Source organism: Nansenia antarctica, assembly GCF_963989245.1.
Source record: "Nansenia antarctica genome assembly, chromosome: 19".
NCBI lineage: Eukaryota > Metazoa > Chordata > Actinopteri > Argentiniformes > Microstomatidae > Nansenia > Nansenia antarctica.
This window is the reverse complement of record NC_137692.1, coordinates 6,977,049-6,991,287: the sequence shown is the minus strand read 5'-3', so window position 1 is coordinate 6,991,287 and position 14,239 is coordinate 6,977,049. Positions and strand designations below refer to the sequence as shown.

The 14,239-nt window shown below is 43.4% G+C and overlaps 1 protein-coding gene across 1 annotated transcript; it reads left to right on the top strand.

Annotated features, from left to right (window-relative positions):
* Nucleotides 1-11,841: 11,841 nt before the first annotated feature.
* On the top strand, nt 11,842-13,276 carry LOC308173855 (uncharacterized protein; the record flags this gene model as incomplete). Its single annotated transcript, XM_080548910.1, has 4 exons — nt 11,842-11,963; nt 12,066-12,286; nt 12,557-12,686; nt 13,175-13,276. The coding sequence occupies exons 1-4, from the start codon at nt 11,853-11,855 to the stop codon at nt 13,274-13,276; spliced, it is 564 nt and encodes a 187-aa protein (XP_080405036.1). The 5' UTR covers nt 11,842-11,852.
* Nucleotides 13,277-14,239: the final 963 nt, after the last annotated feature.

The window sequence follows — 14,239 nt, the reverse complement described above, 5'->3', positions numbered from 1 at the left end:
AGTTGGATGGGGGGCACATTATAAATAAAATTAACATAACAAAACATAACATAACCTAATTGGCATCAGCTGGTGCCAATTACGCCCCCATCCCCTTCACCAACCGTCCTGTGGCTCCCCCTGCAGGTCGAAACGGGCCATGCTCCCCACAGATACATTATCTAATTTTCCTAACAATAATTTTCTTTTTAAAATCAGAGCAGACAGTCTTTTCAGTCCTTTCTAGCACGTCCTGCCAGGGCCTTGGCAAGCTCTCCGAAGACGGCCAAAAAACCACGGTTGAAGGCTGCAACCTCAGCAGCCTCCCTCTCCCGGGCGGCATCCTCCCTCTCCCTGGCACGGACCATGTCCTCCATCAGCACTGCGATATGTGCGTTCCTCTGGTCTTCCTGCTGCCTGTAGTACAGCTCTGAGTCCTTCATGAAGGCCAAGTGTTCAGATGCCTGGTCCCTTTTCCTTTTGCCTAAAATAAGAAGTACATTCAAGTTAACAAGTAATACATGAAGCAGCACAATGAAACACTCAAGTCCACAGAAAATAGAACTCAGTCGAGGTTTAACAGTTGAAAAGAACATTAAAAGCAGACTTTTCTTTCAATGGCTTGGAATATGGCAGAAGGAAGCTTCTTGGCCTCTCCAGAGTTATAAATATGGCTTCTCTGTGGTAAAAAAAAGGTATGGTTTGATAGTAAGATCATTAATATTGGACAATTCTCTGTCGTCTGGCGTGGCTGTGCACGCTGGGCTGGTGGCTGGGGCCTCATACGCCAGAAGCTCTTCCAGGCCAGTGGGATTCTGTATTCTCATGGAGGTGTCCACAGGCTTGTGGGGTTCAGTTGGGATCTGTGCAGGTTCACTCTGTGTGTTGGCCCGTGACTCCTCTTCCTTCAGTTTCCTCTTGAGCAATATGAGGTGACGGTGATCAGCCTGCTGCTGCCTCTTCATCTGGAGGATGATGCCTTTGGCATGCCTCATCTTCTCCTTCTCTTTCTCCAGGGCCAGAGCTAGGGCCTTGTTGTTGATCTGCACGCCCTTTAGGATGTTCGGCAACATATTACCCGCACTGGTTTTGTTGATCATCATCTTGGCCCGTCCTCGGTTGGAGCTAGAAGCACTGGCCAGCCGTTTGTTTCTCTTCTCCTCCATCTTGTCTTTTATCTCGTCCAGACTCTGCTGGTAAGATTTTTTCTGCCCCCGTTCCCTCACCGAGAGGGGAAAAGACAGGGAGGAGAGTGGAAAAGACAGGGAGGAGAGAGGAAACGCGCCATGCTCCCCACAGATACATTATCTAATTTTCCTAACAATAATTTTCTTTTTAAAATCAGAGCAAACAGTCTTTTCAGTCCTTTCTAGCACGTCCTGCCAGGGCCTTGGCAAGCTCTCAGAAGACGGCCAAAAAACCACGGTTGAAGGCTGCAACCTCAGCAGCCTCCCTCTCCCGGGCGGCATCCTCCCTCTCCCTGGCACGGACCATGTCCTCCATCAGCACTGCGATATGTGCGTTCCTCTGGTCTTCCTGCTGCCTGTAGTACAGCTCTGAGTCCTTCATGAAGGCCAAGTGTTCAGATGCCTGGTCCCTTTTCCTTTTGCCTAAAATAAGAAGTACATTCAAGTTAACAAGTAATACATGAAGCAGCACAATGAAACACTCAAGTCCACAGAAAATAGAACTCAGTCGAGGTTTAACAGTTGAAAAGAACATTAAAAGCAGACTTTTCTTTCAATGGCTTGGAATATGGCAGAAGGAAGCTTCTTGGCCTCTCCAGAGTTATACATATGGCTTCTCTGTGGTAAAAAAAAAAAGTTATGGTTTGATAGTAAGATCATTAATATTGGACAATTTTTTTTTATTTTTTTTTTATTTTTTAGATGTTACAGATATACAAAAATAATACTTTTCAGTTTTGGTTTGTTTTTTCACAAAACACGAAAATGTCCCAACCCTCCCCCCCACCCCACAAAATCCCAAGTGGTGCATCCCAGGACGAAGGATATAAATAAATAACAATAAATAATAATAATAATAACAGTGGTGATAGGTAATGAAGTGGTGATAGGTAATGAAGACAGACAGGGGCGGGGCTAGGGGGTGGCTACTTGGGCTTAAGCCCCGGATGTTTTCTGAAAAGCCCTGAATGTTTTACTTAAAAAGAAAAAAAAGAAAAACTATTGTGAGTAACGTGCAGTACCGGAGTCCAACAGAGAGGCAGCAGCTGCGCGACATTAGCATGCGTACTGCGTAGCCTGCCCTGCCCTGAAGAAGAAGTGATCTTAATCAGTGCCTGACTTAATCAGTGCCTGACGACACCACCGTGGTGGGATGCATCTCGGGGGGGGACGAGGCGGCGTACAGGGATGAGGTAGAGCAACTGAGCAAGCTGTGCAAGGTTAACAACCTGCTGCTGAACAAGTCAAAGACCCAGGAAATCATCGTAGACTTCAGGAGGAAAAAGTCAGAGATCCAGCCCCTGCTCATCGACGGAGAGAGCGTGGAGAGAGTCTCAACCCTCCGATTCCTGGGGATGCACATGCGGGATGACCTGACCTGGAAGGACAACACAAAAGCCACCATCAAGAGGGCACAACAGCGGCTATACACCCTGAGAGTCCTCAGGAAGGAACACAGCAAGCAGGAGATACTGGTGACCTTCTACCGCGGCGCAGTGGAGAGCATCCTCACCTACGGCATCTGCAACTGGTTCTCCAGCTGCACAACAGCGGAGAGAAATGCGCTACAGAGAGTCGTGAGAACAGCACAGAAGATCACCGGCGCCCCCCTCCCCTCTCTGGAAGAGCTGTACAACACACGCTGTCTCAGGAAGGCCTCCAAGATCTCCAGGGACCCGACCCACCCTGGGTACGAACACTTTACCAGGCTGCCCTCGAAAAGGCGGTTCAGGACCCTGGCCGCAAGGACAAACAGACTGAAGAACAGCTTCTACCACAGGGCCGTCCAGGCCCTGAACACAGCAAAGACCTAAGTTCTGGGCCCTGGACAGTCTGGACGGATTGATGGCAGCTGCTGGACTGAAAAAATAAAGGTGTAGTGCTGAGGCACAAACATGTACATTTCAAGCCTGCAAACTGCGACACTTTAAATAAATGTGAAATAATACTATTGTGCAATATGACAACCCTAGTCGTCTATCTGTACAGTATAGTACAGTGGATAGTGTACATAGCCTTTATTTATTTATGTAAACCAGCTCCTTCCCTTCTTGTGATTTTTTTTTTAAAGTGTTTTTTTCCCCTTTCCTAACACCAGGGGAGCCACCCCTCCTAAATGTCGTTGTTTGGTACCTGTACTGTAGCAATGACAATAAAGTCCATTCATTCATTCATTCATTCATTCATTCATTCAAAATTGTAAGGATGGATATCCCAAAGTTTTTTTCAACAAAACAAGCGCCAAGAACTGTTGCAGCAGCAGTATCAGCAGCTGACAACAATGACATCACCAGCAGTGATGACATAGATGATGTTTCAGGTTTGTGAATCTTATTAGAAAGGTGACTGACTCTCTGACACTACTTTTCCGGTTTGCTAATGCTAGCTGGCTATCATAACATAACGTTATGTTATAATGAAAATGAAACATAGCAAGGTACTGTTACGGTACATGGTAAGAAATCAAACAAAGGATAATACTTATACAAATAAAGTGAATAACAGGCTGATAGTCTTTGATATCTGCACTCTGGTTGACTGAGTAACAAGTGAAAAAGAATGATGTAACGTTAATGTTACAGCTAGTAAACATGGAGTAACCACATTAAGTATGCCCTTATGGTAGTATGTATGTATACAGAACATGACTCAAATCTATCCTAAGATGTAACGCTAACTAACTAAGTTTGTTTAATGTCCCAGGGGGGATTTGATTTCACAGTACTATACACAGGCCAACAATACATGTAATATATCGTCATATAACACAGGACAAGACTCTAAATACAATATAAGTGGTGAGCACAGAGTCTGCCCTGATACATACTGTAACATAACTAGCCTCAGACCATCAATTATGTAATTCTATACAAATATAAATGATGGTGACTGACAGGGGGAGCTACGTGTGCTGACCTCCCTCTGTGCCCAGAACCACCACAATTAGTTTGCTTCATTAAAGGGTGTGAATGTATATGTGTTCTCCAGTGCCTTTTGTCCGCTTTAAGGTGGTGGTAAGTTGAAGGTTGAAGGCAACATTTTCCGGCGCGCTACGCGCGCACATTAGATTCTCCCTCTGGGCTAAGCCCCGGACCTCCTACGATCCTAAATCCGCCCCTGGTCCAGATCCATGTTGCTTTGCGAGGTTCTCTGTGTGGCGCGGTCTGATGGAGGGGAGAACACAATACCTGTTAAGAGGGCTGGACACTCCAGGCCCCAGGAGTGCATTCTGGGACAGAGAGGGCGGTGACTGCATCATAATATGGCACTCCACACTATTTCCGTCTGTTTGACTAACCGTGCGCGTGTCGTAAACCTTGCTGTCTTTCTTTCTCTGTGTGTTTGGAGGGCGGCGGTCTCTCTCTCTCTGAGGTTGTGCTGATACCTGGGTCTCCTTGACTCCTAGGTGAGTCTCTCTACTCTGTGCGTTTGGAGTTTGGTGTTGTTGTTGTCGTCGTCGAGGACTCTGAGGGCGGGGTTGTATCGGCGGTCGCCGACGTCCCTTGGACGATTTGGGTCTGATCGCCTGACCTCTGACCTCGGGGTCGTCCTCCTGGTCCGAGGGGGGGACGGGGTCGTCCTGGTCCAAGGGGGGGACGGGGTCGTCCTGGTCCAAGGGGGGGACGGAGCCGTCCTGGTCCAAGGGGGGGACGGGGTTGTCCTGGTCCAAGGGGGGGACGGGGCCGTCCTGGTCCGAGAGGGGGACGCTGACCACCCCAGCTCTCTGAACATGATCCTGAGACGCACGGGAGGGGGGGGTCACAGTCAGATACTGGCCCCCTCCAGACCTACCGGGGGTTGTTTCGGCCGACAGGTTCACAGGACACCGAGCCAGGTCGTGGCGGTTGTTGTCATCACACAGGTTCCGAGTTTGGTTCTCCTCCTCGTCTGGTGTTGTTCTCTCTGGGTGGTGTTGTCTGTGGCGCCCCCTGGCGGACTTGGGCCTCACCGCAGGAGCCCTGACTCCGCCCGTGTCCTTCGGTGCAGAATGATCTCCTTGTTGGTCCCTCCTGCAATGCCTGAAGGCAGCAGAACCGGAACCAGAAGCAGCTGGAGAAACGGTTCTAGCATCTGAACGTCTCCCCTGTGCTGCTGCTGCACCCTCAGATATGGCCATCTCCGCATGTTGCTGATTGACTACGTTTCCCATTAGCACCTGTTCGTGTGAGTCGACGGCTGGTTGAAGGTGCTGTGGAGATTGCCTCGCCCTGGGTCGGGCCTTGGCTGATTTCGGCCTGCAGGGCTGACCTCTGTTGTTGTCTGTTTCCTCCAGGCCACAGGGGGAGCTGTGTACTGGGGTGCCTCTTGGACGTCGCTCCATGAGCTACAGAGCAGAGAGCGTGCCTGAGGGAGGAGGGGAGGTTGTGTGGTTTATGGCACGGTCCTCAAATAAAGCACTGATAAGATAACCATCTGGCTCCTCACCCTCCTTTTTTAATATTGACAGACGTTACAATCGTAGTCTTTACAAACCTCCCTATGGATACAGTAACAGTTAGGACTTTCGGGCACTGCCCTAAACTGGTTTAGATCCTACCTACAGGACAGAAGCTACTATGTCTCCATTGGCAACTTTGTATCTGACCAAATTAAAATGACATGTGGGGTTCCCCAAGGGTCAATCCTTGGCCCCCTTCTATTCAATCTCTACATGCTTCCATTGGGACACATCATAAAAAAGAACAAAATTGCCTACCACAACTATGCGGATGACACTCAAATCTACATAGCCCTCTCACCGAACGACTATAGTCCCATTGACAATCTCTGTAATTGCATTGAGCAAATAAACGCCTGGATGACACAAAACTTCCTCCAACTAAACAAGGACAAAACAGAGATAATTGTATTCGGTGCACCTAACAAAAGATCGAAAGTCAGTGCAAAACTTGATTCTCTCTCTCTTCACGCTAAAAAACTGGTCAGAAATCTTGGTGTAATTCTAGACTCCGATCTAAACTTCAACAGCCACATAAACTCGATAACTAAATCAGCCTACTATCACCTGAAAAACATAACAAGAATGAGAGGTTTCATGTCCAAGCAAGACCTTGAAAAACTCATCCATGCATTTGTTTCGAGTAGACTTGATTATTGTAATGGTCTACTAACAGGCCTATCTAAAGGAGCTGTTCGTAAATTGCAGCTCATCCAAAACGCCGCTGCTAGGGTCCTAACAAAAACAAAGACATTTGAACACATTACACCAATCCTGAGATCCCTGCACTGGCTACCAGTCTCTCAGAGAATTGAATTCAAAATCCTCCTAATTACATACAAATCACAAAATGGTCTTGGACCAAAATACATATCAGATCTCCTCCCACCCTATATTCCCGCAAGGTCCCTAAGGTCAGCTGAGACAAATCAGCTAATAATTCCAAGAGTAAAAACAAAACACGGTGCAGCAGCTTTCAGTCACGCTGCTGCATGCTCCTGGAACAAACTCCCTGAAGAAATCAAACAGGCCCAAACCCTTAAAATATTTAAATCTAAGCTAAAAACCTTCATGTTTTGCACCAGTTATGATTAAACACAAACACTTATATCAATGTCTTTTTTCCATTAACTATTGTCTTTTTAAATGTTTTATCTATTTACTTCTTATATTTGCTTTTATTCGTTGTAATTTGTGTTTTCTTATGCTCCTCTTGCTGTATTTTTAAATAATGCATGTAAAGCACTTTGAATTGCCCCTGTTGTATGAAATGTGCTATACAAATAAACTTGCCTTGCCTTGCCTTAACAAAGGACATTGTGAAAAGTTTCATCTTTTGTGTTTCCCGACTCATAATTGGCTAATTTTTCAATCTCATTTACTTTCACAACATTGTACATGTACATTTCTCTATGCATATCTGGATTGACATCTCTGTCATGATGTCGTAGTACAAAAACAATCATTTAATGTTAACGTGTCCTTCATTTGTAGCTTAGTAAATAAACATAACAGATGCTATTACCTTTCCTTTTCACTCCAACACCATCTTCATTATCTAGCAGAAGATTTGCGGAGTACCAAAGCTTCCTTCTCTCTCTCTCACACACTCTCTCTCTCTCTCTCTCTCTCTCTCTCTCTCTCTCTCTCTCTCTCTCTCTCTCTCTCTCTCTCCCTCTCAGTGCACACATTCAAGCTGCCTTGGAGACACTGTGTTTGTATACGTGTGTGTGTGTGTACTGTGTATACATAAGAAATTGCTTTATTAAGAATATCCCCGTGAGATATGCTATCTCGTTTTCGAGGGGGTCCTATGCAACAACAATAAAATAACAAGACAATTAGACAACACATTTAACAAAAAAAAGAATAGTAATGGTGACAGTGATAATATAAATGATATAAGTGTATCTTTATAATAGAGGTGATATTATAATGGACGTGTGTGTGTGTGTGTGTGTGTGTGTGTGTGTGCGTGTGTGTGTGTGTGTGTGTGTGTGTGTGCGTATTAACGTGTGAGTGAGAGAGTGTGTGTGTGTGTGTGTGTGTGTGTGTGAGAGAGTGTGAGTGTGTGTGTGTATGTGTGCGTCACATGCGTCACATGCCCATCGCATTATATTGCAGTCCTAGGTGCCAAGTAGTCTACACACACACGGAGGTGCATTAGGACCCTGATGCCACAGCCGAGCACATTAGAGGAAGCCGGGAGGTTTGGTGAGTTGATTGACAATCTGATATAATCTGGAAAAACAATGTCTCTAACCTGGCTTTAGTGGGAGTGAATTTACTGAGTGGGGTCTTTGTCATCATTTGATTTCAGCACAATCCCACGACTGTGAGGCCTGGCTCCGAATCAGTCACGTGCTACCCCCCATCGGCCGAAAGTCCAGACCGCACCTCTGTTGGCTGAAAGTCCAGACCGCACCTCTGTTGGCTGAAAGTCCTGGGTCCCGTGTTGCTGTCTTGAAGTCCATACTCAGTCCGTCCTTAGTATAGACGTTAGTATCAGAACTTAGTATCAGAAGTTAGTTCACATCCTTTTGGGGAAGAGCAGAGGATCATACTGTACTTTGAATTAGAAATTAAACACTATTGTCTGTTCACCTCCTAGCAGGAAGTGACAAATGACAATTCTGGAGGCAATACGTTTAATGCTGTCTACCTGTCGTCAGCCGAGGGGAGCAGAGACCTGCTACAAGCCACGTGTGAAGGTTTGTCTTTTTAAAGTTATTTTTAAAAAGGTGGTCGCTTTATTTTTACAGTCCTATTGTCATTGGTACTTACTGTATCTGCTGTTCACTGTGAACTTGAGGGTCCACTATGTGTGTTACCATAACTTACAGTAGTGCTACATCTTAACTCTGAAGTCTGATACACTCATACATCTCCATTCTCCACTGTAAGAAATGTGGTGAACATGCCCTTGGTTGAAAAAACTGCGTTATGCAAAGTTATCACATCCAAAATTCTAACTGAACCAGGGTTGTGTTGTACGCTGCACCTTTATTAGGCAACGCACTGCAGTTCATTCAAATTAAATGTCTATCTTGCATCAAAGGGACCATTTCCTATGTCATGTACACTCTAACGTAAAGTGCAAAGTCTACAGTAGTTACACAACTTGGCATGAAACACTTGTTCGGCTGCAAATGGCGCACATTACAAGCTTGTAAAATGAAATTAGCAAACTCTGCAATATACTCAGTTTAACTTAAGCCATAATCTTCGTTGCAAGTGGGATACATTGTTGACAGGGCAGTAATTTAATTTAGTTTCATTAAGGATTTGCACACAAATTAAAGACAAAATGAAAGGAAATAACTAATTCTGCAGGGGAGGCTATATTTCTGTACCATAACTTCTAACATGGGTAAATTACCACAATTTATCTACTAGTAACGTCACAAGTGGCAAGGTAAAAGTGTGTACATTTTGTAATTAGGCTAACAAAAATGGTCAAGTGGTAGGGTACTATCTGTTATAGTGAGTCGCCAAAGTAATTAAGTAATAATTTGATGATAACTATGTAATAACTGTTACTATGTGGACCGGTCGATCTGTGGACTGCGGGTCCGGTGGTAAAGAAACACAAAAACAAAGTAATTGAGCGACACAGCCCACTGCCTGACCACCAAAGTTGAAGTTAATATCAGTGATATTGCTAGAGGGATTGGTCCATTTAAAAAAGCAAGTTTGGTAATTAAAGAACTGGGAGGTATTCCATCAACGTTCCATCCATCTCGTGAGACTTATGAAAATAAGCCTGGATTTTCCTTTAGCGACCTTGATGGAATACCTCCCTGCTGTTCCCATTTATGACCCCAAGGGTCAACAGATGATAAGATGGAGTGATGAAATAACAGAGGCAAGGACATAAAAACTAAAATGTTTTCAGGTACAAAACTTTGTTTCTTTCCACAGATTTCCACAGACATCCCATATGAATGATGGAAGAACAGTTGAAAGATGTATCAGGATTTGACCAGGAATCACATCTCATTCTAAAATGCATTTTTAATAGGGATATAAAGAAACTGAGGATATTGATTAAAAGCCATGACATAAATGGACAGTACAAGTTTTCTTCTGGGACCTTTTTGGATCATGTAACCCCTCTAGTTGCTGCTGTTATATCTACAAATGAGGACATTTGTAAAATCCTTCTCAAAGAAGGTGCTGATCCCAACAGACCATCAAGCGAAGGTTTCACAGCACTGCAATATGCCTGTATGACCAAAGCTATACCTATCAGTGTAGTGAAGACCTTACTGGAAGCAAAAGCGAACCCCAATTATGATTTAATTCATAGTGGTCGCAAAATTGTAGGAACTGCACTTCAAATGGCAGCCGCAAATGACAGAACGGATATCATGAGAGAGCTTATCTATGCTGGTTCAACAGTAGAACCATGTCATTCAGCACTGCCTGGGTCTGATGTTCTTAATAAAACACTTACCAAACATATCCATCACTTGGCTAAGAACAGTGATTTAATTTCCAAAATTGAGCCTTTTCTCAGTTTTTGTAATGCAGTAATGACAGAAAAACCAGCTGAAGTTTTCAAACGCTTTGAATCGCTCCTGCTAGAGGAGGAGCCTCAAAGTAACAGGACTATGATTGAACTATCCCTCAACGTGGTGGGTCCAGGTGCAGAGGAATGGCGACAGACATGCATAAAGTGGCTGAGGGACTCCAAGAATCTACATATCTTCATTGAGAAGGCAAGCAAGCGTTTTTCCAAAATTCCTCCAGGGATTCTCGATATAGTAGGTGCGTTACAAGCATTGCACCACATTTTTTATACTATGAGAGTGGGAGAGATACCCTATGAGGTGTCACTTGCTATGATTCCAAAACTAGTGGAACTGTTTTCTTCGTCGAAAGATCCTGCATTGCCATGTGTTGTGACTGCACTCTATGTGATCACGCAGAAGACAAAAGGCAAAGATGATTGGAGTGACTCCCTCATTGATGAATTGTGTCATCACATTGTCCCTTGCACACAGCTAAAAGAATGTTCCTCTCAAGTGAAGATGTATGCCTATGGGGTACTTGCAAATCTCATGACATGCGCCCCAGGGATCCTCAGATCACTAGAACTTCTTCCTGTGTCTGATGAACTGCTTCTTTATGTAGATATGTGGGTGGATGATACCCTGAAAGAAAACCTGAGGAAACTGAATGGATTCTTAGAAAATCAAGAGAGTGCAGTCCCCAAATCAACAAGACAAGATTCAGAAGATAGTCCTAGCTCAGGAAACAAGAAGAAGAAAAAGAAGAAAAAGAAGAGGAATGCAGAGATGTCAAAAGAGACAGACAAACAAGAAAGTAATGCATGTGTAGTCTCTGATACTCTATCTTCTCCTGTTGAAGAATCTGGTTTAGATGGTGATAAGCCATTCATTACTACCACTGAGACCTCACCATTACCACGCAAATGGCTCAAAGTCAGCAAAAGATGGAGACCACAATTGGAAAAGCTTGCCAACAAGCATGAAGTTGAAAGGGCAGGAAGTCTAACTTTTGATGACGAATTCCGTATTGCAAAAGGAAGGGATGGAACTGAGGTCCTCCTAGGTCTGAGGGATGATGGCACTGAAGTTGCGGTTAAGAGAATGCTCAGGTCATTCTATCAAGAACTCAAGAACGAGGAAGAATTTCTACGTCTCCCAGAGCTTGATCACCCCTTCATTGTGAGATATGTGGACTTTGCAGAGGATAAGAAATGTGGCTACCTTGCTCTCCAGCTGTGTGAATACACCTTGGAGGAATACATCAAAGACGACATACCAAAAGACAAAACTCATGACTGGAAAACAATTGCAAAGCAGGTGCTCTGTAGTCTCAGTGTCCTTCATCAGCCAACAACGAAAATTCTGCACCGTGATATCAAACCCCAGAATGTTTTGATAGGTAAGACTAAACCATAAACATACATTGTGCTTGCAATGGGAACCAATGGGAAAGTGTCAACTATTTATTACAAAACTATGAAAGCCCCAATCCGTAATTTGAAAAACAACAAAAACATCAGTCTGTCACATAAATCTGAGGGATGCGGTTGGAGAAATATTACCACTCACAAATTCCTAAACTATGTGAACATGCTGCTCTCATGGAATACCATTCCTTGAGCATAACAAATACAGTCCTGTATGTCATACTGGTGTAATCTGTGCATGATTTCCTTCATAGATTCTAAAGGCAAGGCAAGATTAGCCGACTTTGGTATAAGTAGGCAACTGGCCATGGGACAAACAACTCTACACACAGGAAATGCAGGAACGAGTTGCTGGAAGGCCAAGGAGACTATAGATGAAGTCCCAGGTGTTGGGTATAAGAGGAGCACAGATATTCAGGTTTGTTTCCCATTTTAAGTTCATATGAAAAAGTTGTTCATATGTTTATTGTTCATGATATTTTGGTTACCAGATTGTTTCAATATTTGGTGCAATCTGCAGGTGGCTGGGATGTTAGTGTATTACATCCTTTCTGGTGGACAACATCCCTTTGGCAAAGGTTTTAGATGTGAGAGTAATATTTCAGATGGGAAGTATAACCTGGAACATGTTGAAGATGAGGTCGCAAAGGACCTGATCGAGTGGATGATCAGTGAAGACCCAGAGAAGAGACCTACAGTGGAAGAGACCTTGGCTCACTCTTACTTCTGGGAAAAGGAGAAGTGAGTGCCTCCTTCGTCCATTCGACCTCATCATGACTTAAGGCTCTGGTCATGAATTCATACATTTCCATTAATTCAGACTGACCAAACGTGATGTTTCAATTCACTTGAAAGTTGTTTTAACGTTACTCCACTTAACTTTGAGGCATTGAACACGGCATAATATGTTCATAAGTATGACACATCTACAACAGTTTTGAGGTCTGATGTTATGGGATAATTTGCCCTCAACTAGTTTCATACATTCAAAAGCCCACTGTTGTTTTTCAGGAGAGTGGAGTACTTGAGGAAAATGGGGAATGAGAAAGAAGCCGAAAATTGTCGTAACCCGGATCCCGAGCTCCTTGGTGGTCTGGACCAAAGTGCCGAGGGGACGTCGTTCTGTCAGTGGAAGGCCAAGGTGAGACGGACGTCATTTTACTCACTTTGCTGCCACCCTTGTTTATTTCTGTGTTCAATAATAGTAATATAATAATAATAATAACTTGTATTTGTACTGCACTTTTCCTGCAATCGTTGCAGCTCAAAGTGCTCCAATCATTATATAATTATAATTCTATTATTTAGTCATTTAAAGGCAATATTATTATTATTATTATTTTTTTGTCTTGACTTGAACATATTTGCTGAGGTTGCGTCTCGAATGTAAACTGGCAGTGCATTCCACAATTTGGGTGCATAAAATGAGAATGCAGCCTCACCAAATCTCTTCTTTTGTACATGTGGTACACAGAGAAAGCATAATTTATAATTGTAAGTCACTTTGGATTAAAAGCGTCTGCTAAATGTCAAAATTAATTAATTAAAAATTAGAAAGCCAGCGTCAGAAGCCCTGAGAGCTCTATTGGGCTGATAGCACAACAATAGTAACATGTTGTGTGTTCACAGCTGCCACCACAGTTGGTCCAGAAGCTGGATGGTAAAAAGAAGCCCTACCCTGAGAACACACTGGGGTTACTGCGCTTCATCCGCAACCTCCATGAGCACTAGTAAGTATGGCCGTGTTGACGCTTTTATTAAGAACTTGAAACCCATATCCTGAGTGGGACTTTGTCCCAATGCTAGTATGCTCTCTCATACCATTGAGGGTGGCTGAGGAAGTATTCCCTCTCTCTTTCCGCAGCTCTGAGGATGTGGCCGGTGTTGACCTAACGGTGACCTTTCCTGATCTCTTCGGATGTGTTTACAAGGTTGCCAAGAAGCAAGGCTGGAATTCAAGACCTGCTCTGAAAACTATGTTTCAAAGAGAAGATTCTAGTTCCTAAATCCTGCCATGTATGTCATTTGGAGGATTACGTCTGATGAAACTGGTTCCACCCTCACACCTTTTACTGTTTACCATCTGCAGTATGTAGTACTGTTCAGTGGTCATCAGTGATATGGCATCAACATTATTTCTTGAGGAATATAATGTCTCAAAGACATGAGCTCACACCTTCTGTCTTCCCTCATCATAACCTCAAATGTGAGGTTGTTTTAGTCCACTGTTTGTTGATAATGACTTGGTAAACAAACAATGTTCAACTTCTCAATATTCGTGTTGGAGTAGAGTATGAAATGTCAACTTTATTGTTCATTGTTTTCTCACATTTCCTTTATAGAAGTGATAGGTGATTATGATGATAAAATGACAATTGCTTTTACAAGAAAAGTAACTCCTTGGAATAAATTACTTTTTGTTCTTCCAAGTATTGATTTGAAGTCTAGTATTGTTTATTTGTTTTTAAATGTTCATATCATTACGACGTACAATGATTACTCATAATTCCTATCTTTAAGGGCTTGTAGAAAATAGATTATATTTACAATATTTAAAAAAAACAATACTCAGGAGGAGCTAAACCTTCTATAATCTTGGCCAAATTAGCCAAAGGAATCAATACAGACCATTTCTGTTGTAGCCATTGACAATGATTGAAGCCAAAGGTATCAGAGATTTCATAATACTTAAAT